General features: G+C 35.9%; 1 protein-coding gene and 1 long non-coding RNA gene across 51 annotated transcripts in view; one reads left to right on the plus strand and one right to left on the minus strand.

The window, feature by feature from the left end:
• RIMS2 (regulating synaptic membrane exocytosis 2) overlaps positions 1-25,713 on the minus strand; it is a 502,429-nt gene that overhangs the window by 121,342 nt on the left and 355,374 nt on the right. For 21 of the 50 annotated variants that reach the window (XM_054816636.1, XM_054816622.1, XM_054816620.1 and 18 more), the window contains 3 exons: positions 24,350-24,529; positions 23,115-23,224; positions 22,251-22,283 (listed from right to left, as the gene is read on the minus strand). In XM_054816636.1, coding sequence (XP_054672611.1) covers positions 22,251-22,283; positions 23,115-23,224; positions 24,350-24,529 — 323 coding nt within the window. Of the gene's footprint in view, positions 1-4,277; positions 4,368-14,237; positions 14,283-15,959; positions 16,014-22,250; positions 22,284-23,114; positions 23,225-24,349; positions 24,530-25,713 lie in introns of all 50 variants that reach the window. The other 29 variants (XM_054816657.1, XM_054816651.1, XM_054816632.1 and 26 more) reach the window with 4 other exon arrangements.
• LOC129202934 (uncharacterized) lies at positions 15,257-17,704 on the plus strand. Its single transcript, XR_008575874.1, has 4 exons — positions 15,257-15,344; positions 15,915-16,032; positions 17,427-17,548; positions 17,643-17,704. It is a non-coding gene; the product is annotated as an uncharacterized LOC129202934 (long non-coding RNA).

Below are 25,713 nucleotides of genomic sequence, written 5' to 3' on the forward strand. Positions count from 1 at the left end.
TCCCTTCAAATTGAAAGCCAATCAGCATATATATAAAGACTTACCACTTGTAAGCATGCATTAACTTTGTATTTTCTAATGTGTTTAACCTACCATTGTTATGATTCCTCTAAAACTTTAGTACTATATTAAAGAAATAGGGCTTTCCCACAAATAATTACAAGGACACTCCATTTTTACTTCATTACATTCCAAGATGTATAAATCAATTTCAACTATTCTGTCTCCCTTTGGTCAATCATATTAAAATATATCAGCACTTGCCCATGGTTCTGTTCTTCAACTGTTGCTTTGAAATTAAAAGTGTCTGTGGCAACGGTTGGATATTTGATGACACTGCAATCTTCTCAACAGACAACAATAATGAAACCATAACAGGATGGTTTCCAGATAATAACCATCAAATCTACTGGCTCCAAGTAGGAAAAACAGGGGAAAACAATAGTGTTTCCTTCATTATCTCATAAAGGTAGTTTCTGCATTACCTGTATCATCTCTGGATGGAGACATAGTTTTCTAGACTGCATTCAACTTCCAAAACTGTGGATAATGAGTTTGATTGAACACTTCAAAAACAATTGGCAGGGAACAGAAATGAGTATCATTGCCTTGGTACCCAAAACTATCTGCTTTCTCCCTTTAAATAACCCTGATGGGTTCAAGAGAGACTAGTGATGATACTAGTTGAAAATAATTGCTTTCCAAGAAAAACAGTATCTTGCCTAACCTTATCTCTATCAGTACAGGACATTCCTACCCATAGCCTACTTCTTTTCCAACTTCTCTTAAGGCATCACATATAAAAATGCAAACCTATGTGAAAATGTTTGCATGCTGTGCTTTTTTTTTTTCTTTTTCCTTTTTCCTTCACTGACCAAGGAAATGTGATTAGAGGACTAGAGCTTTATTCACTTTCTTTCATATGCCATCTATTACAGCTCAAAGGCAGGGGTGCTGAAAGTAGAAATGCTTAATAATATTAGATAGGAACAAATAACTATTCCACATGCTCTTTGATTTGGTGGTGTCCTGAGAATGTAGTGTTCTCTGACAGCGTGCTGACATCGGCTAAAGGAAGGGCATACACATTCAAGACATGGCTTGAATTTTGATGCTACGCTTACCTATGATTCTGCAATTTTGCCCTTCCAATCCTTCAAAATCTTTGCATAAATACAATTGAAATATAATATATTGTAGTATTTGTAATATGCTGAACAATGGTTTTCCAAATTGCCTCAAAACTTAAAGATTACAGGGACTGTTAAGAAAACAGGTTGATTTCTGGTATTCAGAAACAGGAATTTTTTCAGCATCTTCTATTGAAAAGCCTGAAACATAAGAATCATTTAACTACTTTATTTAATGACCTTAAATTGTCCTCCAGCAAATTTGCTGATCTCATTTCTAGTCATGCATATTTCTTGAATATTAATGCTTCACATGATACAGTATTACTGTTATTTTTTCTGGTATTTGGAATTATTTTTAGTATTTATTTGTTTTTATCTACAATTTGCTCACAGTCTCAGTTCTTCACTCAAGGTATTTATGTAATCAGTACCTATTTTTTCTCACAGATTTTCTTAGCTATAATATTGCTGTGGCTATTTCCATGTGACTGGTTAGGTTAAATTCTTAATAGACAAACTGAACTTAAAAACAAGACAAGCTTCCATAACAGGCCATAGCAGAAAAATCTTTGTATGAAAAGGCAATCAAAGCAGGGCAACGGCAATATGAAGTGCCCATATTCCTTCTTGCCTCTATCTGCAGACTGCCAACTGCAGCCAGGGACTATGTTGTATTAGTATCACCTTGCTGCTTTCTGTGCAAACAGACCATTTAAAGCAATCTCAGATGGAAGAGAGCACAGTCCTGTGCAGAGAGTAAATCCCATATTGGACATCTTCAGCTTGAAGCTTCCTTAGGTAGATTCCATCGGGCTACATCACTGGTAGACCATGGTCACAGATACAATATATCTCAACGGCCAGGGGTGAGTACAGTGGTATGGCAGCTCCTTCTGGATGACCTGACTGCTATGCCCTGAACGTAAACTTAGCGCTTGTAATAACCTAGGGATGTCTATAGGGGACAGCAGTGTGCCATGCATAGCAGATAATGCAAATCCTGGAAGCTGCATGGATTTGTTACGCTGGTACGCCTTCACTTCTACCACTTTAGTACGCAGGGCTTTTTGACAAACAGAATCAGTTTGTTAAAGCATCCTAGGAATACAGGTATGCATTATCTGCTTCCCATTGTGGAGTGTTCAGAACCACCTCGGATGTTTCTGCCTCACATTGTGCCATGTGAATATATCATGGAAGACATTACTGGCAACGTTAATGAGAGCAGAATTCGTGATCTTATTAGGCATCAGTCCTCACAGAAAGACCTAGGACTGTAGAGTGCAGAACACAATTTTTACTCAACTTTATATCTATTCTAGACTTCAGCAGTTGTGACTGGCTTTCCAAACCAATTCTGTGTATTTCCTGCAGCACTGGATATCAGTGGTACTGTTCCAGAGGGAAAAATAGATAAAAATCAGATAAATAAATTGTTTTAATATACAAAACACTCCTAATGTGACAGGCCTTTAATTTCCATATTTGTTTCTGATTTCTATTCTTCTATCTGTTCTTTTTGATCTTACAGAGTTCACTCATGTTCCAAAAATCTAGAATGCCCCAAGAGCAGGCAGGCATCTAACAAATTATGGCTCCCATTTCTAAAAAATGGGGAAGGTGGCTCTAAACAAGTATTGCTAATAACTATGAATGTGCCATCTGCCTAGACCACAGTTCTAAGCCCACCTCAGCTGGGAGATGGAGATAATGTTCTTACCTAGCTACTATATAAGGGAAAAGTTTGGGCAGAGGCATTATTCTGCAGAACTTGCCCTGGAAAGGCAACAGTGAAGATCTGTAGACATTATGTTTTTAATCTGTCATGCAATAGTTAAAACACTCAGTTGGAAAAGAAGATACATTACATTCTGATCCTGACTCTTATGAGCAGTACTTGTTTTATCCTGTAACTTCCTCTGATCCATTAAAAAGTCAGGGAACAGGAAATGCAACTGCACGTCTGGCCTTTTGCAGCTAGGTTCCCTAATTCCTAGGTTACAGAGCCAGTCCAGATTTTGCTGCTCTTCAGTTCTGACTCCTGCACTTTCAGCTGTACAAAAAACTTGGAAATGCGTGTAGGTGAGCCTAAAATTGAGATTACAGCATTAATTTAGGAGGTGGCATGACTGGCCAATCTTGTAAACTTGTGTAATTGGGAAAACAGTGTTATTAGAGTGAGACAACTAATCTGCCCAATAGAGAGAGATTTGCAGCCCAAAACTGAACCTAAGTATTCTCGGAACTGAAAAATTCCCATTCACTTCGGTAGACATGGATCGACCTTTAAATAGAGGGTGAAACCTGCAATCTGAAGATTTCTGGTTTTTTCTCCTCTCCTCTCCTCCTTACAGTGTGCTTATCACCATCATATCACAGTGCCTTTTGCAAGTGCATAAATTAACATGATTAGGAACTTTTATTGTCTGATTCAGAGAAGAGAACGATACTATTATTATTATTATCATCATTATCATCACGATTATTACCAGGTTTACTTTCTATTGCTATGCATTTGTAGGAACGAAGATAGACTCAAAGAATTGCATTTTATGTTTGGGGTGGAAGAAAGTTTGTGATAGCTTTTAGTTTCAGAAGAAACCCATTCATGTACAGGACAGAGGAAGGAAGAGCTCAGATTTGAGAACTCCAGCTGTATGGAGATAGAAAATGCAGCTTGTATAAAATATTATATTGGAACATTATTCCGGCCATGTGTGATGGTGCAAGAAGGTTTCAGAGTCAAGTCTTTAGAAGATGACTTTCCCACCATACATGCAATAGATACCTTGGTTTCGTCAGCTAAATAAGAATCAGCATAACTCATACTTGGATTCCTGAGGCTTGCACACATAGATAAATCAGAACAAAAATCAAAGCTAAAAAGCAAGCTAAGTCTAATATTGTGCTAGAACACTTCTTTTCTAATGCATGTGCATTCTAATACAATTGTTTACAAAAGCAGATCTGTTTTGGCTATTCTAAAACAGAACTATGTAATCTAAATAGTCTCTACATACTAAAAATTTCACACCAAAGTGAAAAAAAAAAAAAAAGGTACATCAAGCACACACGCATTACAAAAGCATGAAATGTGTTTTTATAGTCTCATGCTTTCATGTGGTTTTCCAAACCCTGACAAACCTGGCTCAGAATGGTGTTTCTTTTTCGGCAATGGTTTGTCATCAGTTATTGTACCATTCACCTTTTTCTGCTGGTCTTCCCATGTAACTTCTAGTATAAACCAAAAAAAATCAGAAATATTATGTAATTTACATTATAAGACACCTGATATAATTCGGGACAACTTGATCTAAAAAAATGTACTATCATTAATGTGGCAAAAATTTAGATTAGTTCTTTAATTTAGAGGCCTATGGTGGAAAGAATTAGTAAACATCTTAAACACAGAAAAGAACATACTATGCAAAAGCTAATATATGTAATTTGTCAAATATTCTGCTCTTTTTGATATTTAACAATTGGAATAAAACCCCAGGAGGTTATTTACACAATAATTTCTTCCATTTCTAAAATTTAGTACTCTATATTCTATAGCTTCTTACAATACCTTTGTGTTTCTGTGAATTAAAAAGGAAGTTGAAAATATTTTGGTAAAATTCTTTGCAAAGTTATAATTAAAAACCCCCAAACAAACAAACACTGAAAAACCCAAAACTGAACCAGCAATCATGCATGTTTACTTTAAATTGACAAAGTATTTTTACCAATGAATTGTTAAGCCAAAACTAGGTTGGATTTACTTTCTCAATCTGGGATTTGATTTAAATTCAGTTTTTATTTTAGGCAGATTAAGTTAATCAATAAAAACTCTCTTGCTAATTATGGATTCTATACCATGAAACTGGCATTTCTGACCTAACTGCTCAGAAAAAGAGCTATAATGGGAGCACATACACTCTCCTCCAGGCAGACACTCCATTCTCCAGACTTGCAAGACATTACTCTTTCTGATGTTGTCAGATATTTTTGGTCTACACTTTAATTCTCCATCTTGTTACAATTAAACTGGGTGGTTAATATTATACAATAGGTTTTAAACCTTTTGTTATCTCATGCCAAAGCCACATCTAGACCAATTAACTAGACGGATTCAATACCCTAAACTCCATTTTTGCTTTGGGCTGTTAAGAATCTGCTTATTTTGCTCATCCCACAAACCACAAAGTTCCTCACAGCCGTTGTCCACAGATATAACCACTTTTATGATCACAGAAATAGCCAGTGATGGAGAAGAATATGATAGATATGGAATACATTTTCAATCTTATAAATTCAAAATAAATTGACATAAAGTGATATTAGCCTATGACTTTTTTTTTTTCTTTTTAAATGAGACTGATGGATATCTGGTATTCAAAATGTTAACATGTAAAAATGTTATCTGTGGCCTCCTGCAGCCCTCTTATCTGTGACTGTTGTTGTTCTATGACAGGCTGCTGTCCTATAAATGATGGCTTTGATTTTTGAAAATGATGGAGTGATAGGCTTCAAGTAATACATCAATAATATTATCAATGTAATGATTTCAACACACCACAGATAGGCATGCTGAAACAGAAACATCTTTGAAATATCATGTGTAGTAAGTACTAAATAAGAAATTTTAAAAGGAACATTTTGTTTCCAAACTTTGGAAATAAAATCTTATTATTTTTCCTCTGAACACAGAAGTTTCTTTTTCTCTATGAAAATACACATTTAGCATTAAAATATTTACTGATGCCATCTATGCTTCGTTTTTCTTGGATGACTCCAGAAGTGTCTTAACTAATACTCAAAAATTCAATGACCTTAATAAATCTACCTTTGAATTTAAGGAATAGTCACTGCTAGGAAAAAATAACATTAGACAAATAGTGGAGATACTTAGAATTAGGTAAACACGGGATTTTGTCAGGATATATAATGAATAGTCTAAATACTGAAGAATATCAGGAAGCCCAGAGTGATTTCCATGTTAGCTTTATGGCAGTTTTAGAAGACAGGACCTTCAGAGTTCTTTCTTTCTTAGAACTGATTCAGTTCTGAACCTAAAACCTGGAGCTTGTTCAGTCACCAGAATCACTTATCATACCACAGTTCCCTACCAAAAGAAAAGTTTTCCTGAGCCTTGCTAATTTTTTGAGCTGTCTAGAAAATAGTTAACCAACTTGGGAGCACTCTAGAAGTGCTTCTATAACACTTGACTTGACAAGCATGATGAAACAAATATCAAATAAAAATATAACTCTTTGAATAAGTACTTTTGCCATGTGTTAACCTTAAAAAAGAAAAGAAAACAAAACAAAACAAAAAACTATTATAAAAGACAGGCTACTTTTTAAAGTTTATACTAAGTATGAGCACATAAACACTTTCAGAAAAGGTTCCAATGACCATCCTTCTATAGTTTTAGTTATCCTTACAGCATGCCAGTGTTAAATTCAAATGGCTGTCTGATTTTACCAGCAGTTAAGTATAACTCTTAGATTGAGTTTATGCAGCTTGGAGGTACTCCAGATCAGGTAAAAAGCTTCATTGGCTTCTAGAACATTGCAAGAGTTTGGCTAGTAATGGTTATTATTTCAACCGAGAAATAAAAATAGATTTACCCCAACATTTAACCTTTTCTTCACCATTTTCTAATTCCATTTCCATCTCCATGCTCTACAAAGCTACGAAAATGCATTGCTAAATGAGAGCTTTCTGTTTGGGAGCTACTAAGAGATGACTAGGCAAAATCCTAAATGTCAGTGCTGTCCATATCCTCTCTGGTTAGATCAATATGCATTATAGTCCATAAAATCTTTTTTTCCCCAAGGCAAAGGACCACCATCTATCCCTTTGTTGTTTTAACCACAGCCAACTTTGGTCAAATTGCAAATATATGGAAAGAAACCATAGAGTTTTCTAATTCATTATTCACCTCTTACCACTCTCACTTCCCATACAGATGAACTTCCAACCTTCTTCTACTGTGATAATCAGTTTTGACTTATGCATAAAGGTGCAAAATTATTGAATATTTATACAAAAAGACCTCATACAGATTATATAAAATATGAGATTGTTGAGTCAGAATATTTTAGTTATCTGATGCACCTTTGGGGCTGAAGGATTTGACAGGTGCACTGATCCAGATTTTTCCCATCAGTATGAAAGGTACAATCTTTAGATGCAGCTGTTTTATTAGATGCAGTGGTTGCACCTGCCCACCACAGTGAATTATGTAGCGGGGGTCTCCCCGCTGCATGTCATGATGACACTTGGTTGTGTGCCATTCCCTCTTGAGACTCATACTTGTGCTCCTGGGAGAGGGGGGTGGTGTGCTCCAGTACATCTAGTGTTAAGTACGACCTCAGCAGTTCTTACGTTTTTGTTTAGAATATTCAATATGAAAAATATGGAAATAATATAGGATAAGGATAGTTACATATCTCCAGCTTTTCTGAACTTCTAAACATGCCAACGTAGCACCAGCAACATTGCAGTAGAACTGGAATGATGCAGCAAACTGCTGAAGTCCAAGATGATGCAGCAAAATCCCAGATGCTGATGATGGGGAATTTTCTTATGGAAATAGTACCCTCCTCCTTTCTGTTCTCCACGCTACAGAAAGTAATAGCCTTTTCACAATTAGCTTGTGCTTGAAACATTTTTATATACTTTCTCTGTTACTTGATTTTGTCTTTTTTTTAATTAAATCTACTTAGCTTTTATATTCTTTTCAGCACCTAAAATTTCTGTGAACCAATTTTTATCAGTGCATTTCTAGTTTTAGAATTTTAATTAGGTTATCATGAAGTCCTCAGTTTTTCATTAGGACATACTTAATTTAGTCATCTTTTCCTGCAAATGAAAAATCCTCAGCACTACTTTCTAATTTTAATTTTATAAGATGAATGCTCAGAAAGGAATTATGTTCTTAATAATGTATGGTGACAACTACTGTAAAAATGAGTCAGAAGTGGATTTGGCCAGTGCTTCTTAAACACAAAGCAGCACAATAATAAGCCATTAGAACTGTGGGATAAACTGTCAAAAGCTGAGAAGCTATGTTTTGAAGCAGATACTCAAGATCTTTAACTGATATATTAAGAATACAGGAAGAAGAAGAATTAATTAAAGGCATAGAAAAGGCTAAATTCATGTTATACACATTTTAATTTAGTCCCTACGAAAATTTAAAAAAGCCATCAGTCTCAAGAGTTCACACAGAGATAAATATTTTCAGCTGTGTCAAATCTCTACCAGGGGAAAGTAAATGGCTTCAAGTCATGATACACGAATTGTCCCAGATGTACTACATTATACCTGGAATGAATCCAGTCCCACCGTGCACCACCAGCATGCTGCTAATGGCATCAAGGCCAGCTCCAGGTGACACAAAGTCAGCCATGAAGGCTTTACGCCAGGCTGCTGCTGCTCCTACATCACAGAAACCTTCGGATGTCTCAATAAAACAGGGCTGATGTTCCCCTACCCTGCTGTAACAGGAACTACACTTGTCCAATACCTGAAGACAAATAACATCACACATAGTCTTTTTCTGACAAATTTAGAGCAAGACCTCCTGTCTGTCCAGGTAACATTCTACAGCGAATCTGAGGACCCCATTTTTTAGCTTCCCCTTTTGACGCAGTAACTGTTCATCTACATTTTTTCCTCCATACGCTGGAAGAATATTTTAAAGAACGACTCTGTACATTAGAGCTCAGAGCATTCACCTGAGACGTGATGATCTCTTTTTCCTTCAAAGAGTGAAATAAATTTGGGTCTTGCATCTTAGAGCATTGTCCTAAATGCTGGTAGAGTGTGGGCCGTATAGAGGCAGGGACGACCCCCCTCCCTTGTGCGTTTTATGAGCCAGACAAACAGCGTGTGCCCGCACACCCCCCCACACCCCTTCACATGAAACCAGCTTGTGAATTTGTCCAAATCAATAAATGAATGCTGGGATATGGTAATAACATCTTAAAATAAATAAATTATTGTTCATAAATGGCTCTGTAAGCCTCATTTATGTAGTGGTTTTAACTAATGCAGCATTCCAATAAAAATTCTGATACATCTTAATTATTTATTATTTTGATTTCATCTTCCTTACTGAACTATATATTCTGAAAAAAAACCAACCCTGGGCTTCATTCCCTGGGGCTGCAGTGGGAATACATTAAAAGAACTTTAATGAAAGTCATTAGGTAGGCAATAAAAAATATTGCCACATATATACATTTAATATTATCATTACTAGTGTAACAAAAATGATAGTGCACTGTAGGTTATTCCTTTACTACAGAAATGTTTTCTCCAAATTGACTTCAAGGCTACATTAATTATTTGTAGCTGTAAAGCACTTAACAAGTCTAGTCCAGTGGCAGTCTCTTCTCATCATATTCCCTAGCTGCAAACCCCATCAATTCCGTTCTAAACCTATTTTTTAAATTTTTTACTAGTGGATTTCTCTATATGGGTAACAAATTGATTTGAATCTTCTATCACTTATCTTAAAGAAAATTGCAGATGTACTGAAGCAAGGTCACAGAGAGTACTTATTGCAATATCACTTAGTAAAATCACAGCCTACCTTTAGCTAAAAAATCCAAGTATCATGTTGCCACTTTTATAAATATAGTAGAGTTGCAAAACATGAAGAAACACCAGAAAAACTTAAATGCATCAGATTAGTCAGAAGAAAAAATAGTTAGTTAGTGATACATTAAATACGTGTATATTAAATATGTGTATATTAATATTTAATAAAGTATATTCACATATCACAAAGTAAATATATTCTTTTTAAGCCACTCTCAAAGCTTTTTTCCTGGACTTTTTGAGGCAGGGGGAAGATTTGTTTGTTTGTTTCATATCTTCTTACATGTTTTTAAAATATGGCAGTTTTGCTCCCTCTTCTGGTTATACGCCTGAAACATGTTAGAAAGGAATGCGATAGAGCGAGCCCACTGGCCTACTATGAATAGGCATATTTTGGATATCTCAGAGGAGTAGCTCTACCGAGTCACCTGTCTGGTGGATCAGCACTGCAGGTTATGTCGGCAGGACTGATTTAAGGCAGGAGAAAGGGCACAGAGAGCCTGCGTGGGAGAGGAAGACACCATGTAAAGATACCACGGATGTTTCAGTAGTTTCCCGAGGCACAAGTCATAGGAGACTGGGGATGTGGTGTTCTGGAAAAGGATTACTACACACTTTTCCTGCTTATATTCCTTTCCCCCAGCATCCCCCCCTGGTCTGCTGAGGACCAGACACTGGGCTAGAGGGATTTTTGGTCAGACACGATATGGCCATCCTCATACTGCTGTGAAAGGTAAACACAAAGAAAGTCAAAGTATCTCCGGACTCTAATGATTAATGAATTTAAATAAGGCAAATTACAAGTAATGGCCAACATAAATGTGGAGCAAAATGCAATCTTCTGCTCTGCACCTCTCTCCCACAGTCTCTGCTCAGTTTCAGTTCCCATTCCCTGGGTGTGATCGAGGGCTTTCTGCATGCAAGGAAATGTGAACAGCTTACAAATCCACCCTGCAGAATGCAGGAGGTAAGATTTAGCTTGGTATAGGGTTTTTTTTTTTCAAAGGTTGTATTTATTCTTTACTGGAAAAGGTGTAATTTAGAGTAAGTCTTCAAATATTTTTTATGCAGAAAGGCAATTTATTATTATATGACCATACACCTCACACACGCGCGCGCGCGCACACACACACCCCAAAAAAACCAAACCCAAAAACTCTGCAAGCAATCACAGGTGTTCTACCCTTGTCAAGTGCAGTTAAGACTGAAGTTTATGGCACAGTTCTAAAATGTTAAAAAATTTTTCAGTCCAAAAAATGGTTCTGAAAATAAGGCAGTAGTTTTAAGGACTAATACCAATCAATAAAGAAAATATAATAAGTGGCTTACAGAAAGATGAAAAATATAGATTTGTTTCTTCAGAAAGCTCTAGGTTCTTCAGAATATCAATTATTACTAATAAACTTTAAGTTATCTTATTGCTCAAATTTACGTGCAAATTTACATGCAATTTTTACATGCATCTTTACCTGCAAATACTGTCCGTAGCAAAACGCCTGTGCCATTTTTCAGCATTACTTACGAAATGTTAGGCTAGTAACCAGACAAACTATGTTTGACTAGCAGAAGAAATGACATCACATTGTCATGTACCAGTCTTAGAAATGCTACTTTATATTGTGATGTAATTTTGAAAGATGCCACCTCACATTTTGTATAAATAAGTCAAATTTGAAGCTATTTATGGACAAGTCAGTAGTTAGACTCTTTCTCATCTGTCATATTTCCCTGGTAGTTTTAGAGCTAAATTTGTAAAATAGTCACCTATATCATAAGGAATTTCAGCAGAATGTAGGTTCTTCAGTCTGGAGAATTTTCATCTTATGTGTACTTTACTTTTTCTATTTTGTGTTGTTGTGTTGGGTTTTTTTATTTCACCATTTTCCCAGTCTGCAGATTGCAGTTATGTGCCTGCCTACAAGTACCACAGTCTCAACAGGTCTATACCTTAAACCTTACTTTGCTTGAACTAAATTTAATTAAAATGTAGTATTACTCTAGGTACTCATAACACATATGAATATGTTTTCTCACAGCATACATAGAACACGTATCCAGTATAAATTTTTGTGCAAAATTCAGAAGCTGCCATGGTCTCTTAGCAAAGTCTAGAGTCAGCGGGCCAGGGGAATAGAGAGCGTGCAAGACACTCACGGCAGTCACGTTTACCAGTTCAGGCAAAGTGTAGGCCCCATTTCTAGGAATCCCACATGGTCTGAGATGGAAGAAGATGCTCAGGTCAGCCAGAAGGACGTGAGTTCCCTCTGGCATGACAGACACATGCTTGTTTTTCAAAAAAGCGTATGTATACACTATTCCTGCAAGTCAGTTAAGCAGGTCCATCTGTCATCACTTCTTTGACTGGGGTCCCTTTATTCTGCCTAGTTTGCACTTCAGTCACCTAAATTCTTTAGATTGTGCCTAAACTGTGCAGCAAATCTAGAACACAACATACTTTCAATTCTAGTCCTCCAGGTACCCAGACTGCTCCCAGGGTGGTGGGGCGCCCATGCGTGCAGAAACCAGAGTGCACAGAAAGGGGAGGGCTCCGTGACTTGGGTCTCCTCTTGGTATAGCTTCAAGATACAAATAGGCTCCAGACCCTGCTCAAACTGGGAGATGAGAAGTGGAAAGCATTCCTGATTCCCATAATATAGACAAAGCTGTTGTGTAATTATGTAAAATATTCTAACAAGTGAGGGAACTGATAACCTGAAAGGCTTAAAATTCTGCTTCGGTAACTATAACATCTTTTATGCACCCTAAATTAAGACAGTAAAGGACTGAATTACCAGGAGCCTTTCTCACAAACCCAAATGATCAAAAGATGGCATACAAAATACATGAAGGAGAAATGCAAAAGACCTGAAGAAAAATTGAAAAGGATAGTGGTTTCGGCAATAAATATTTGAAAATGAACATTAGGCACAGACCATTCTTCTGGAGCAAAGGAGCTCTGCAGAAGAAACTTATAAAACACAAAATGGACATCTTAGAGAAAATAAATATATGAAAACAAACTATGTTAAATACAGGTTAGTGGTATGTAGTTTATTGTGCAAAGTACATCTTTCAGGGTCTATCATTAAGTATATAAAATATTTGTGGTGTTGGAGGAGTGGAAGTTAAACCAAGAATGAAAACAGCTTTAGCCTGACTTACTCACTGATTATTGGTATGTCAACCTCATCAAGTCAGTGGCAAAAGCCTTCAACTTTACCAGCACTGGAATTTGGATCTTGAAAGTATAAGATACTGAATTATCTGGTAATTAGCATGCATTACAGTTACAGCAGCAGACTTGCAGCGTTTGAATGCACTCGGGGCTGTGCTGGCACAGCCGCTGGTGTAAGGAGGTGACCCCGGGCACTGCTCTGCTGGGCTGCCAACACAGCAACCTCTCTGCAAAGGCACCTCGTTCCGTCTCTCTGCGCTGGATAATAAGTGGCATACTAACAATGGTGTGGTTTTCCCTGCAACACAATGAACTAGCACAGGTAAAACTGAATTCCTGCTCTCCCGATACCTATATTCCCTCTGCTAAGTTATTCTAGGGAAGAGAAAAATAGGAATAGCCCGTAATCGTGTTACCGGGGCTGTGCCCCACGTGGGCTCCTGGTAGAGATGAAAGTGTAAGGTGGATAGCCAAATTTTAATAAAGCCCGGGCATTATCTAGATGATATTTCATTCACTGGCAAAAGATACTGATGAAACAAAGTCTAAATGTAATATGGCGTTAGAAGTACATGGAAAAATAATAACAGATTTCTTCAAAGTTATCAAAGCAATTTAGAAGCATGAACTTGGATAAAACTTCGAAGTAAGCTGCGGTGGTTCATCACAACTTTCCTGTTTTATTCTTAGATAATAAATCTAAATCTCCATGTTAACATTTCAGTGCTTTGAATTAAGCTTATTTCTACAGCATTTGAAATAGAAGAGAATATTGAACATAAGTACTAGACAATAGAGACGATTGCTAGTAACAAGCCTTTCTCTACCAGTATACGCTAATTAAAATGGCCCAGCTCTCCTGTGACTAACAAAAATGTGCCAAACTTGTAAAATATATAGCCAAGTGACGTAAAAGTATATAGACCTGGTAAAAAGTGGAAGACAATACAGACAGTTTTTGTCTGCAAACTGTACTTGGTCTTTTAGGGCAAGGCAAACTGGGAATTCCTAAATCAGCAAAACTACAAAAACTATCCCACTAATTCCAAATAGGCAACATGATCACATATCTAGGTGGCATAAATTACAGCTTCAGTAATACAGTTAGCTGTAAAAAGAAATAAATCTGGAGCTTTTGATTCCAAGAAAGATTTTAAAACCATAGTTGAAAATAATTAAGTGCAAGAAGTAAAACAACACATTAAAATTGAACATACATGAACTTGCTAATTTTGAACTAGTAGAACTAAGCAACACACACACATGCAGCAAAAAATAAGTAAAACTTCTCAAACACCTACAATTCACTAGCAATATGATCATCGACTTGCCTTTTCGCCCATTAACAGGTGGGGTTTGATGTTTTTCCTCATTATCTTTACAACATTAAAAACAGACAATGATGATTAACAATTAGAACAGCTACTATGACAAACAATGTAACTACAGCACACACAAATATTTTGCAAGCTAGGTTAGCACAATTCCATGCACTATGCTTGGGTTCTCACACAACACAGCGAGTGAACAGCACGCAGTACGCACACCACTGAACACTGCACACTTAGAGACAGAACTGCAAGAAAAGCAAGAAAAATGTAAACTGTACTATAATGAAAAATGGGAAGGCAAAGACCTTAAAGGACACTTTGGATGCTTCAGTGAATTAAAATAAAATAATAAATAATAAAATAATAATCCTGCTTTCCACCTGCCAAATCTTGAAATTACTCCAGCGTCCAGGTTTCTGTAAAAGTAATGAGCCCTATCACAGTAATTATTCCTTACTCTGTTTTAAGAATAAAATAGTGATCCGTATTTTCCTTTCTTAAATAACAATGGGAGTAGGGTCCAGGGCATGGGATTCCAAATAAACTGTGTTTCAGGCACTTACGCTTTTAAGCAGGGATGGCGTTTTAGACATACTTATGTTTAGCTAGTAATTTTTCCTACCAGCTAGTACCAGATGTTTTTCTTGCTCAGCTTGTCATTTTTTTGGGCCACCCTTCTGGAGCACGCAATTCTCTCCACATAACTGCAGTAATACCCTCAGTGCATTATCCCTCTCTGGGCTTTGCTCCGTGGGCCTCGAGGTAGGGACCGCAACGCTTACTTCTAGGCAGCTAACTTTAGCACTGGTCTAGCCTCAAATATTTATAACCAGAAAAGCTTATCTGTGCTGCTTTTCCATATCCACCACAGTTGATGTAATGTCACAGACAATTATTAACAGAAATAACAAATTATTTTTGAGAAATATTTAACTTGTAGAGCTAATAGAATGTAACCTATTAACAGTGCATGTAAATGCACATTCATGCTTTTATGATTCTTCCTTTGAGAAAGAAACTTAAGAGCAGAAACGTGATGATTGAAAAAATCTTTAGATCTCTGCATGTCTTTGGACCTGTACAGTGTGTTTTTTCTGAAATCAGAAGGTAAAGTTATATATTTTAATCCCACGGTATTTGAGTTGAAAAAATATTTGCATTTTTTGATCTGATTATCATCTCTCAGTTCTCATCACACTAACTACCCTTTTCTACCAACTGAACTGTCTTCCCAGCAGGATGAGGGGCATTATACAAATTATTCAAAGTATTTTAATGTAATGCAGTCTCCTACTATTTTTGTTCAGCATCATCAGTCCACCTACGCAAACTAGGGAAGAAAAAGCATCGTGATACAATAATGTTTACTTCTCTGCTTGTAAAAAGTATGAATGTAAAGTAGAGGGTAGCACGTGTAAGGGGTGTCCACCCAGCTCTACTAAGGCTGTAACTTGATCATAGTGACAGAGTACTTTTATAAACAGGGATTAAAAAAAAGTAAAAAAGTTAAGTGATTTTTGCAGGTTGACCTATTTTAAGCTTTCACAAACTGGTAAATAAACTATGCTATATTGAATTTGTTTGTCTTGTTCCTACATAAAATGATATAATTATTGTTTGGATTTTGATTTTTAATATATTTACAAGCTGGCTGATAAAGCTTCCCTACGTGCTCAGGGGAAAATGTTTGTACAGGAGATAGGCACTTGTGGTCAGACAGACCTGCCTCGACCTCTGATTCCTGAACTCCAGTACGCTTGTTTTCTTCATCTCCTGCTGCATTTGTATAAGCAAGGTATGACGGGGGGGAAAAAGCAAGACAAAAACATGCATGCTTTGTTACAAGCTGTTCAAATAAAAGATAAACATCAAACAAAAGACATTCACAGTAACATACAAACCCTCAGTCTGTGGCATAAATTATTTTTTGAGTGAATGAAAGATTAAATAAAACCTTGTGTTATTTTTCATTAATATCTCTGGTTTACTGCAATGAGATCCTTCTGCAAATAATGATGGTCATATGCAGCCCTTAATATCCCCTGTTGCCAATTTCTTATTAAATTATTGAAGCACTGGAAAGCAGACAATAAGTACCAAAGCAGAGAAAGCAGACATATATTGCTATATAATTGGTTCTAACATATCTTCTGCTTGGTTTTGCTTTAGCTTTTCTAGAAATAAAAGTCCAAGCCTCTATTCTTGAATAGCATATTTAAAATTGTGCATAAACCTTAAACAATTGGGCATACTAGGTGCCTTAATAAGTGCAGAAGAAACAATGCAAATGTTTTTCCAGCTTGGGAAAAAAAATCCTCAATTTGTCAGAAATTATATTTTTCACCTGCATTTCAGAGTAGTTAGAATTCAGCAAGAAAGACACTTTTCTATCAGTAACTGCAGTTGCCTAGAGCATATCTAAATATTAGTGAACACTGAAATAGCTGGAAACAATGATGGCAATACAGTTAATGATAAGCAACACAAATATATTTCTTTTACGTCATTAATAAAGAATCATAACTTTCCTTTGTGACAAACCTCATCTAAAACCAGGCTAACAACAGTAATAATATAGAAGAGTATTGAGCTGAATAACTGGTGTACCATATGACTGCTTTAATTTAAATGTCAGTTATTCATTAAACACTGTTTTCATGTGATGCAATATACTGTAGTTTTTCAAGGTTCAGTTTTTGATTACTTATTGATTTTTTGTGTTCTCTGTTGCCAGATTTTTTCCCATTTCTCTCATTACCTGTATAAGTTTATGTGCAACTAAATAGCTCATTGAATTATTTGACTTCAGGTTTAGCTAGCATGTAATGATAATTTTAACACTACTTATTCTAACAGGTTATCGTTAATATGGAGAGAGATTTAGGCTATAATCAAAGCCAATGCAATGGAAACTAATCTTTACATAGATTTCTGCTCTATATTCTGTGATAAAATCACAACATTGAGAATTCCAATTAAAATATTCGGCAGGGACACCATCTATACGGTCAATCTTCTCTCATAGAAAAGAATATATAGAAGGTGTGCCAAAGACTTTAAAAAATCAATTCCAGTAGAATTAAACTAAAATGTTGTTGGCATGTTGGTAACCTGAAATATAAATAAACACCGACTATTACGGGCACAGCCTTATGAATCTTTACTCATTTTCCTTTACGCCTTTTGTAGTCTCAGACCTAGATGGTAAGACCTTCAACTGGTGGTGAGAAAGAGGTGTTTAATTCCTCCTTTTGCCAATCCAAGAGAAAATTATGAAGCATTACTTCCCGTGAAAGGTCGGAACCTTTCAAGTAAGCACCTTAAGCCCTGTGTTACAAGTAACATTTGTTCAAGTTTTCTATGGAAATTATACTAATCCTAATAAAATATTTTAATATTCTTCAGGGGCTGAGGACTCTGCCACCTCTCAGAGGAGTGAACTAAGCATCCACAAGTAAAACCCAAAGGTATATTTTTTGCAAATTCCTAGCTGAAATCAAAAACCCAACGTAGATTCCTGCATTAGCCTAAGGCAGCCTTGTTACCGATGTTAACTAAGCTATTCCCTTTATTTTCTTGTCAAGTGCATATAATGCAAGTTACCCTGTGCAAGTGCAAACGTTTCTAACATCATACATTCAGTACCACAGAAATACCCCCACAAAAAGGGGATGGATACAAAGATACGTATCTTCATTTTTTTAGACTGCTGTGTTTCACTACACCATCAAGTTCCTAGCCAAGCTGAAGGCAGTCCAAGTTCCTGTCCTATCTTATATACATGTGATCAATCACCTTTTACAAAACAAACTCCCTGTATGCCATGTATTTTTTAAAACCTGTGAAATCACAGCTGACAGAGTATGATAGAATTATGACCAAGGTGAATACAGGTTCTCTGCAATTGCATTATAATAGTCTTTCTCTGTCACCCATCAAACTATGATAGGACGCTGGAAAACACACGATAAAATTCCTTCTCATTTTGCAAAATTATGTCTCATTTAATAGATAAATTATGTTCTGAACGAGTCAAAACCCCTTAAAATAAACAGTATGTCTTTCTGTCTGTCAATAGTATCTGTTTTCCTAACCACCAGAGTGTCTCAGTAACTTGCACTCCATACTGCATGAGTTGTAACAACAATACAATTGACAGTATAATTATTTTCTTTATAACGATTTGAAATTGTATCTGAGAGATATAAAAAACTAGAGTTAAGGCTGATAGCTATCCCTGATTAAACCTAATCAACTACCCCTGTAAATTCCATTCGTAGATAATTTTATTCTGGAATAAGATCACCCATACCTGAAGTTAAGGGGGGACAGTTAATCAGCATTAATGTCAGCTTTAACAGCCTCTGAAATTACTTTCCCAAGACACAAGATTATTATGAGATCATGTAATTAAAGTCTGTACCATAAAGCATAAATAGAAGGGCAAATCCTCCCTGAGCTCTACTATTTGCTAAGTTTCTGAGCGCTTCATTTTTTTACTTAAAGGTTTTATTACATTTGTTTGGTCTGACAAAATTTTCTAGGTTTTTTGGTTGGGGGGATGGTTGGGGGTGTTTCTGTAGGGATGAAGAAAGAAAGGGCTGTGTTTATTTTTAAGAGGAAAAGGAAAAATAATAGGAAAAATACTCTCTCTCTGATTAGTAATTAACAACAAATTGAAAGGGCTAATACTGAATACTTTCAAGAGCACTTTATGGTGTTCCATTTTAATTAGCAGCAAGCAGTCATTGAGTTCATCCTTCTACCAAGGCGAGTAAGAACAAAGAAATATATTATATCCACCTATAAATGAAAAACCTCTTGTTAACCTTGAAGAAGTATAAATATTCCAGTATTCACTTATTCTCTGTAGTGCTAATAATACAGAACATTTAAAAGCACTGCTAAAAACAAGTTGAATTTAATACTACTGTTTTACAATAGTAAAACATTCATGTTCATTAGTAGCAAAACAAACAAGTTCATTAGAAACAAGATATCGTTATCCCTAGCATAATTTAAAAATATACAAGCAAAAGTTCAGCTAAAAACAAAAAGTCTTCTGGCATGTCAGTAGTGAAAATCCGGTAAAACCTTAAGTGGTCCCAGACTTCTTTTCAGATCTATTTTCCAGCCATGTAACACGAAAATATACTAAACTAACAGTGTAAAGCAAAACCCAAACTGCCTAGATGCTTATGATATACTCCGGCTAGATAAGATCATGACATGCATTTCAGAGATACCCAGTCTTTCTTTTGAACAGGTAAATCTGCTACTGGCAGCAACACAGCTGTGGGAAGCTAAGGAATTAGCCAAAATGTCACAACCATAAAAGATTATAAAGGCAACATTGCTAACGATATTTGTATGTTCTCCTACTGAGCGCGTGGGACACTGAGAAGAAGATACATAGGCCAATACACTACTGTTAGGAATGGTCCTTCATAGCTACTCGCAGCTAGATTTCTTAAAAACAAACTTTTCTTGCTATTTCAGAATTTTGAAATAAACTATTCTGGGGAAATCTATGTGTCCTGGAGCAAAAACCTGCATCGCATAACACAGTTCACTGAACTAAATCTATCCCAAATCAATGTCTTTTAGTTCTGATCCTAATCTGCAAAGCAGTTACCCAGAGGTTGTTTTTCTCCTGTAGATTCCTTCCCTTCCAGTTCTAGTCACATCGCCATAAGCACACCATATTCTACATTATACTGAGTGTTGCACTATAACAAAAAAATCTCCCCAACTGCAAATTACTCCCTTGTTTCTACTTGACTCCCTGCATTTCTCCTACATTTTAAGAAATGGTATGCAGTTTCAACCCTGTAACAAATACAGATTATTCAAATGTATACAGACTAAATGAAACTGCTGCAGGAATTACAAACATAGACATTTTTCTGCTTTTAACAAAACTGACATGACTCCCATTCCTTTTTTGTCTGTAATGTATCTTTTACTAACTGTTTTCTTCAGTAGGATTTTAACTTAATCTGGTCAACAATACAGAACGGTTAATCTTCACAGCATGTTTCCGTGAGATATAAAATGCCCTCTCTCATTTCAGTCAAGTATTTGCTGCTATAAGAACGAAAGGACTACCCTGTGACGATGACGTTTTCCAGTATGGTCACGTAGCCTTCCCAACAACAGACAACTCTTTTGATTATCACCAGGGCATACAGTAACACATAAAAATCTACTCAAATGTCTATAAAGTTCTCAGGTTTACTTGCTGCTTTCTTTGTTAAATAATAACATAAACCCCTTCTACCATAGTCAGCGTTTTTGATTCTACTGAATTTCAGCTTTTATCACTGGTACTTCATTTGCTTAAAATAACTTTTTGTAAAAGTCAATTCTCCACAGTAAAAACTGCTATTAATCGTAATTATGTTCTGTCACTGACAGAAGTCAGGTAATCTGCTGTTCTTGTAGACCGTTATTCCTTTTAAAGAAAATGATTATTCCCCTTAAAGAAAAGGATTAGAAAATCCTAAAAAAGGATAGAAAAGGCCTCAGAGTAGAACTATATTGTTATTAGAATACGAGCTCTTAATTCATAACAGAAAATTATATAGAATACTGTGTGAAAGCTGTATCTATGGATTATGTTTTTAACTACAGTGTTTACCACCTTTATACATGTAAAATTCAACACAAAATGTGTCTGGGTACTGTATCTTGAGTCACTGATGATGCTTTGATTGTATGTTAAGATTCCAGTATCTGTGGATTTGACAATTCTCCATAACCCAGATTTTCCAGAAGACTACTTTAGACAGAGGCATAGGAAAATATTACTCAGTCTTCAAGTAAAACAGAGTTCCTCAAGTCCCAGCAGTACTTACCAGAGCAAACAATTCTAGCACTCCTATAAAAAATAATTATTCCATTGTATTTATTACATTTCTCTCTATAGAACCTATGATGTAAATAAGACTGCTACCCTCTCTAATCAAACACAGTGAAAATATGCAGTACTTTTCACAACTGTGCCCTAAAGAGCTCACAGTCTAAATAGATATACTAAGCAAAGAGCAGGGAAGAGTGGTAAAACATAAAAGCATATACAGCAATGACAGTAAACATTGTGTGATTAGATGTGATTATTTCCTGGCATAATGTCCTGGTATCAGCTGAGAGGGTCCTGAAACCAGGACACATATCTAGACTGTATTTCATACAAGCATTTCACAACACATAAGACGACAAAGAAATGAATATACTAGGGTGATAATCTGAGAAAACAGAGTTTTCTTTTCATGAAGTTTTGCTTCCAAAATGGAAATAAACACTGTAAACATTGTAAATACCAAATTAAAAAGTCCGATGAGACAGATACAGTAATACTACATATAGACCCTCAGTGGTAGAACCAAGGACTGCAATTGATATCTTGTGGCTTGCTATTAAGAAAATGAAATGGTTTTAATGGTATAAAATATAAGGGGATTTAATGTTAAGCAAGAGTATTATAACTTTTTGAAAGACCATCTTGATTCGATTAATTTTTGTTCCTATATTATTTGGAAATTACCTAGTAATTCACCAACCATATAACATTATAACATATTTGCAATAAAAACATTGCTCTGATTAAATGCATGGTTAACATTAAACATGTCAAATAGCCTCAGATGCTTAAATTTAAATTTGTGCCTGAAGTGCTAAACCTGAAAAGGTACATACATACGCAGGTTAACTGAAATACTCATTTGCTGCAGTGTAAGCCCTCGGTATTTAAAAATGGGTACGTCTAAGTACTTTTTTAATGATGATCGTATTTAGATAGTATTATTTATATAGTCTTTGGTTTTGCATGTAGAACCCTGTACAATTTCTGAGCCACAGGTCTGAATATGAAAAAGACTAAATAATTACGACAATAATTCTGACTATGCCTGTGCAATCAAGTAACATCAATTGCAGTTGGGTTTATTTTTCCCTATATAGCCTCTCAAAAAGGCTTTCAGGTGAAAAACAAACCCTCCTTTATGTACAGACCTTCATAAGATTCTATCTCCTTGTCTCCATTATCTAGGGAAAGTAACAAAAACAAAACAAACAAACAAACAAACAAAAAAAGGGAACCAAAGCACAGGGGTTAAAAATGGAAGTCTTATAAAAGATACAATATATATGTCAAGAAGGATTAAAAAAAGGAGTGTATATGGCCATTTAGACTGATTTTGCACAGCACATCTAGTTATCAGAAGTGGAAGAGTGAACATGTATTTGCTATCAAATATGTGTTTATACTCCTCTGTTTCTAAACATTTTGGAAAATGTTTCCATTGACCAGTGCTTTTATAAGACATTAGAGATAAGCACAATTACAGTACCGGTAAAAACATGAATCATGAAATATCTTGCTGACCTTTCCTATTTTAAAGATTATTACCTCTCTTCTTGCTCTTCCTGTTTCAAGACGCAGAGGTTTTATATTAGCAATCTGTAACACGTTCCATGTGAACCCACAAGTGATCAGCTATGCTCCTAACTCCCAAAAGAGCCAGAGTTTTATCACTAAACAGCATACAAAAGATCATTTCCTGTGCCTGTTGAAGTCAACGACAAAACACCTATTGAGTTCAAAAGGAACAGGATCATGCTAATAGTTAGTCCATCTTGGTTCATGTGTATTACACTGTTGATGATTATTGTACTGCTGATGATTCACTTCAGATATTCAGATATTAAAACATAATAGAAGAAAATACAGTACAAAATACAATACTGCTATCAAATCCTAAATCTTACACAAAACCTCAAGAGATTTCAACTATAGCACCAAAAGAAAAATAATAAAAATAATTGACCTTCACGAGCAATTTTGAAACATCATTAAGGAGAAAACCATACACTTACTTCTCTCCAACGTCCCCTTTGGTGGGAGCTGCGGTAACTGCCTGCCCCTTCGCCCTACTACTGGAGTACTTGATGGACTTGTCTGAACAGACCCAGTTCGAGGATGTGACCTATGAGACACATATCAAAACAAACCACAGCCATTAAATGACAAAGTCTTCCTTAAATACCATCAAGAACTGATAACATGACTAAGCAGGCTTTAGAGCACTTGGGACCCTTGCAGTCCCATAGTGAAACTGTTATCTCTTTTCAGAAAAAGACCTAATTAAAAAGAGAAATCTACGTGAAAAAGAAGAAAAGAAAGCCAAACTAAGGCTGAACATTCATAATGTGCTTGTTCACACAGTCAAGCCAGAAAATGTGTGTATATTCACGTGCATATGGATATAATACCCACATACACATAAAATTATCCACAGGTCAAATTCAATAATCTTTACTCAGCTTGTATTTGGTTAAATTACCATTGAGTGGCAATGAAATTACAGGGATTTGCCTAAACAAAGTAATAAACTGAGAAAAGACACTGGTATTTGTCTCTAACTCTCACTGGGGATTTGATGTTACTAACTCTCACTTTCAGAAAACAAAAGAATGTATTCTGCAGTTCTAAAATAAGGAGAGGCTTTACTGAACATCAACTAGACCAAAATGTACTCATCTTTTTATTGTGTTATGTTTAAGCTAAGGGTAATGTATAGAAATCTTCAAGATGTCAATCAGTAAAGTATAGGACTCAAACAGGAACAATACAGACTATGGCACAGTAAAATGTAGTCAGAGAAAATGGTGGTTAAAATGGTGATTAATAGACAAAGTTAGTACATTCCATTTAAAGAAACTTTTTTATTAAAAAAAAAGTTTCATTCGATGTTGCTATGATGGTTGTTCCATAAGCGATGTCTGATGAACACAAACAATTTTTCATTCTTAAAGAGAAGAATATGATAGTTATGAGGGGCTTTATGTGGGAAACCATCCAGGATTCCTGATAAATGAGAAATCACAAAAAAAAAAATGTCGTTAAATACTGTTAGCAAACAATTTGCAATGGCAGCCACACCATTATATCCAGAGCAGAATATAAATAGTGTGTTGGCACTGAACGGGTTAGTATCTATTGCTACTAGTGATCAGCTAAGGATGAGGCGATACCAATTAGCTACTGGGAAAATAAAATGGTGAGCTGGTGGGGCAGAAGGGGATTAGTCTGGTTGATTTGTCTGTTTCACCTCGATAAGGCAGGTGAAGGAGGGGCAGATCTTCCAGTCATTAATGAAGGCATCGACCTGATGAGGTTTGAGTCAGGACGCTCTGTGGATCGGGAGCGGGAGTTGGTCCGCTCTAGCATAGGACGTTGCTCTGTTGATCTGGATCTTTGATATGGCTGTCTATCTGCTGCTTCACAATTCCTGTAATGTTAGTCAAAAAGCAGCTCAGTTGACCTTTGACTTTTTCTATTAATTATAAAATATGCTGCATGATACTGGTTTGGAGCAAATAATTTTGCTAGGTACATTTTGGGGGGTAAATTTTCTGAGTTCGCTTCTTGATAACATACAGTTTTTTTATACATGTATGATTTGGCTTGCTCCATACTCTTGATAAATGGGCTGAAATGTTTCCAATGTCTCAGTAATGACTATCCATGCAATAGTCTGTTTCCTGGCAATTTCTGGGTAAAAATATTATTATTTTGTAAATTAATACATCAACCTCAGAGGAAAAGAATAGCTGACATAATATTAAGTCTCACTAAAGCTAAGGACTCATTTAATTGTGCAGTTTAATTGAGCATTTTTACTCACACCACTAGATTTTTTACAGACAGTATTATCTTTAGAGGTAGTACTCTTGTTTGTAGGAAAGTCCACGTGCCAGATGTTATAATTACCATGTGCACTGTTAACTATTATTAGTCTCAGGATGTCTGTCAAAATATAGGCTAGGCTATAGTGATGGATTCATACGAGGTGTCTGGACTGCAGTGAGATGAAAATCTACATCGTTAGTACTTGCAGAGGTTCCACCAACTAGACAAAGTTTGGTTTGTAATAAAAAAAAAAAATAATCTTCTAACCCACAGCCTAAAGAACTGTGCCAAAGCAGCAATGGAAAAAGTTGCTATTAGAGATGCAACAGGGAGAAAGTTGACCGAGTAAAAGAGAATTTATTGATCAAGCAGTCTGGTCTTCTACTATCTTAGGCAATTAATTGTGCCATTACTTTCAGAAAATAATCAAGCCCCACCTTTTTTCACAATGGGATTGGTCTGTGTGCAAGGAGTAATATTTGCTAGCAATATCCTAAAATACATAAAGTCAAGGTAATTTTTAAAATAAAATCCATACCCTGATGAAACTACTTACTAAATTCACACTCCTCCCAGTTCTCTTTGAGTAACTGAACAGCTATAGAATACAAATGGGGAACATGTACCCTTCAGGACTTTTCCTTGAGCGAAGTCATGCATTTTACAATGAAATCAGTTAATACAAAGAGTGACTGGATGGTGATTAAGTGTAACAAGAAGTCGAATTTTAATTAGTATCAAAAAAGAGAGAGACATAGCACAGCCTCATTATGAAGAGTCTTA

Source organism: Grus americana, chromosome 2, assembly GCF_028858705.1.
Source record: "Grus americana isolate bGruAme1 chromosome 2, bGruAme1.mat, whole genome shotgun sequence".
Taxonomy (NCBI): domain Eukaryota; kingdom Metazoa; phylum Chordata; class Aves; order Gruiformes; family Gruidae; genus Grus; species Grus americana.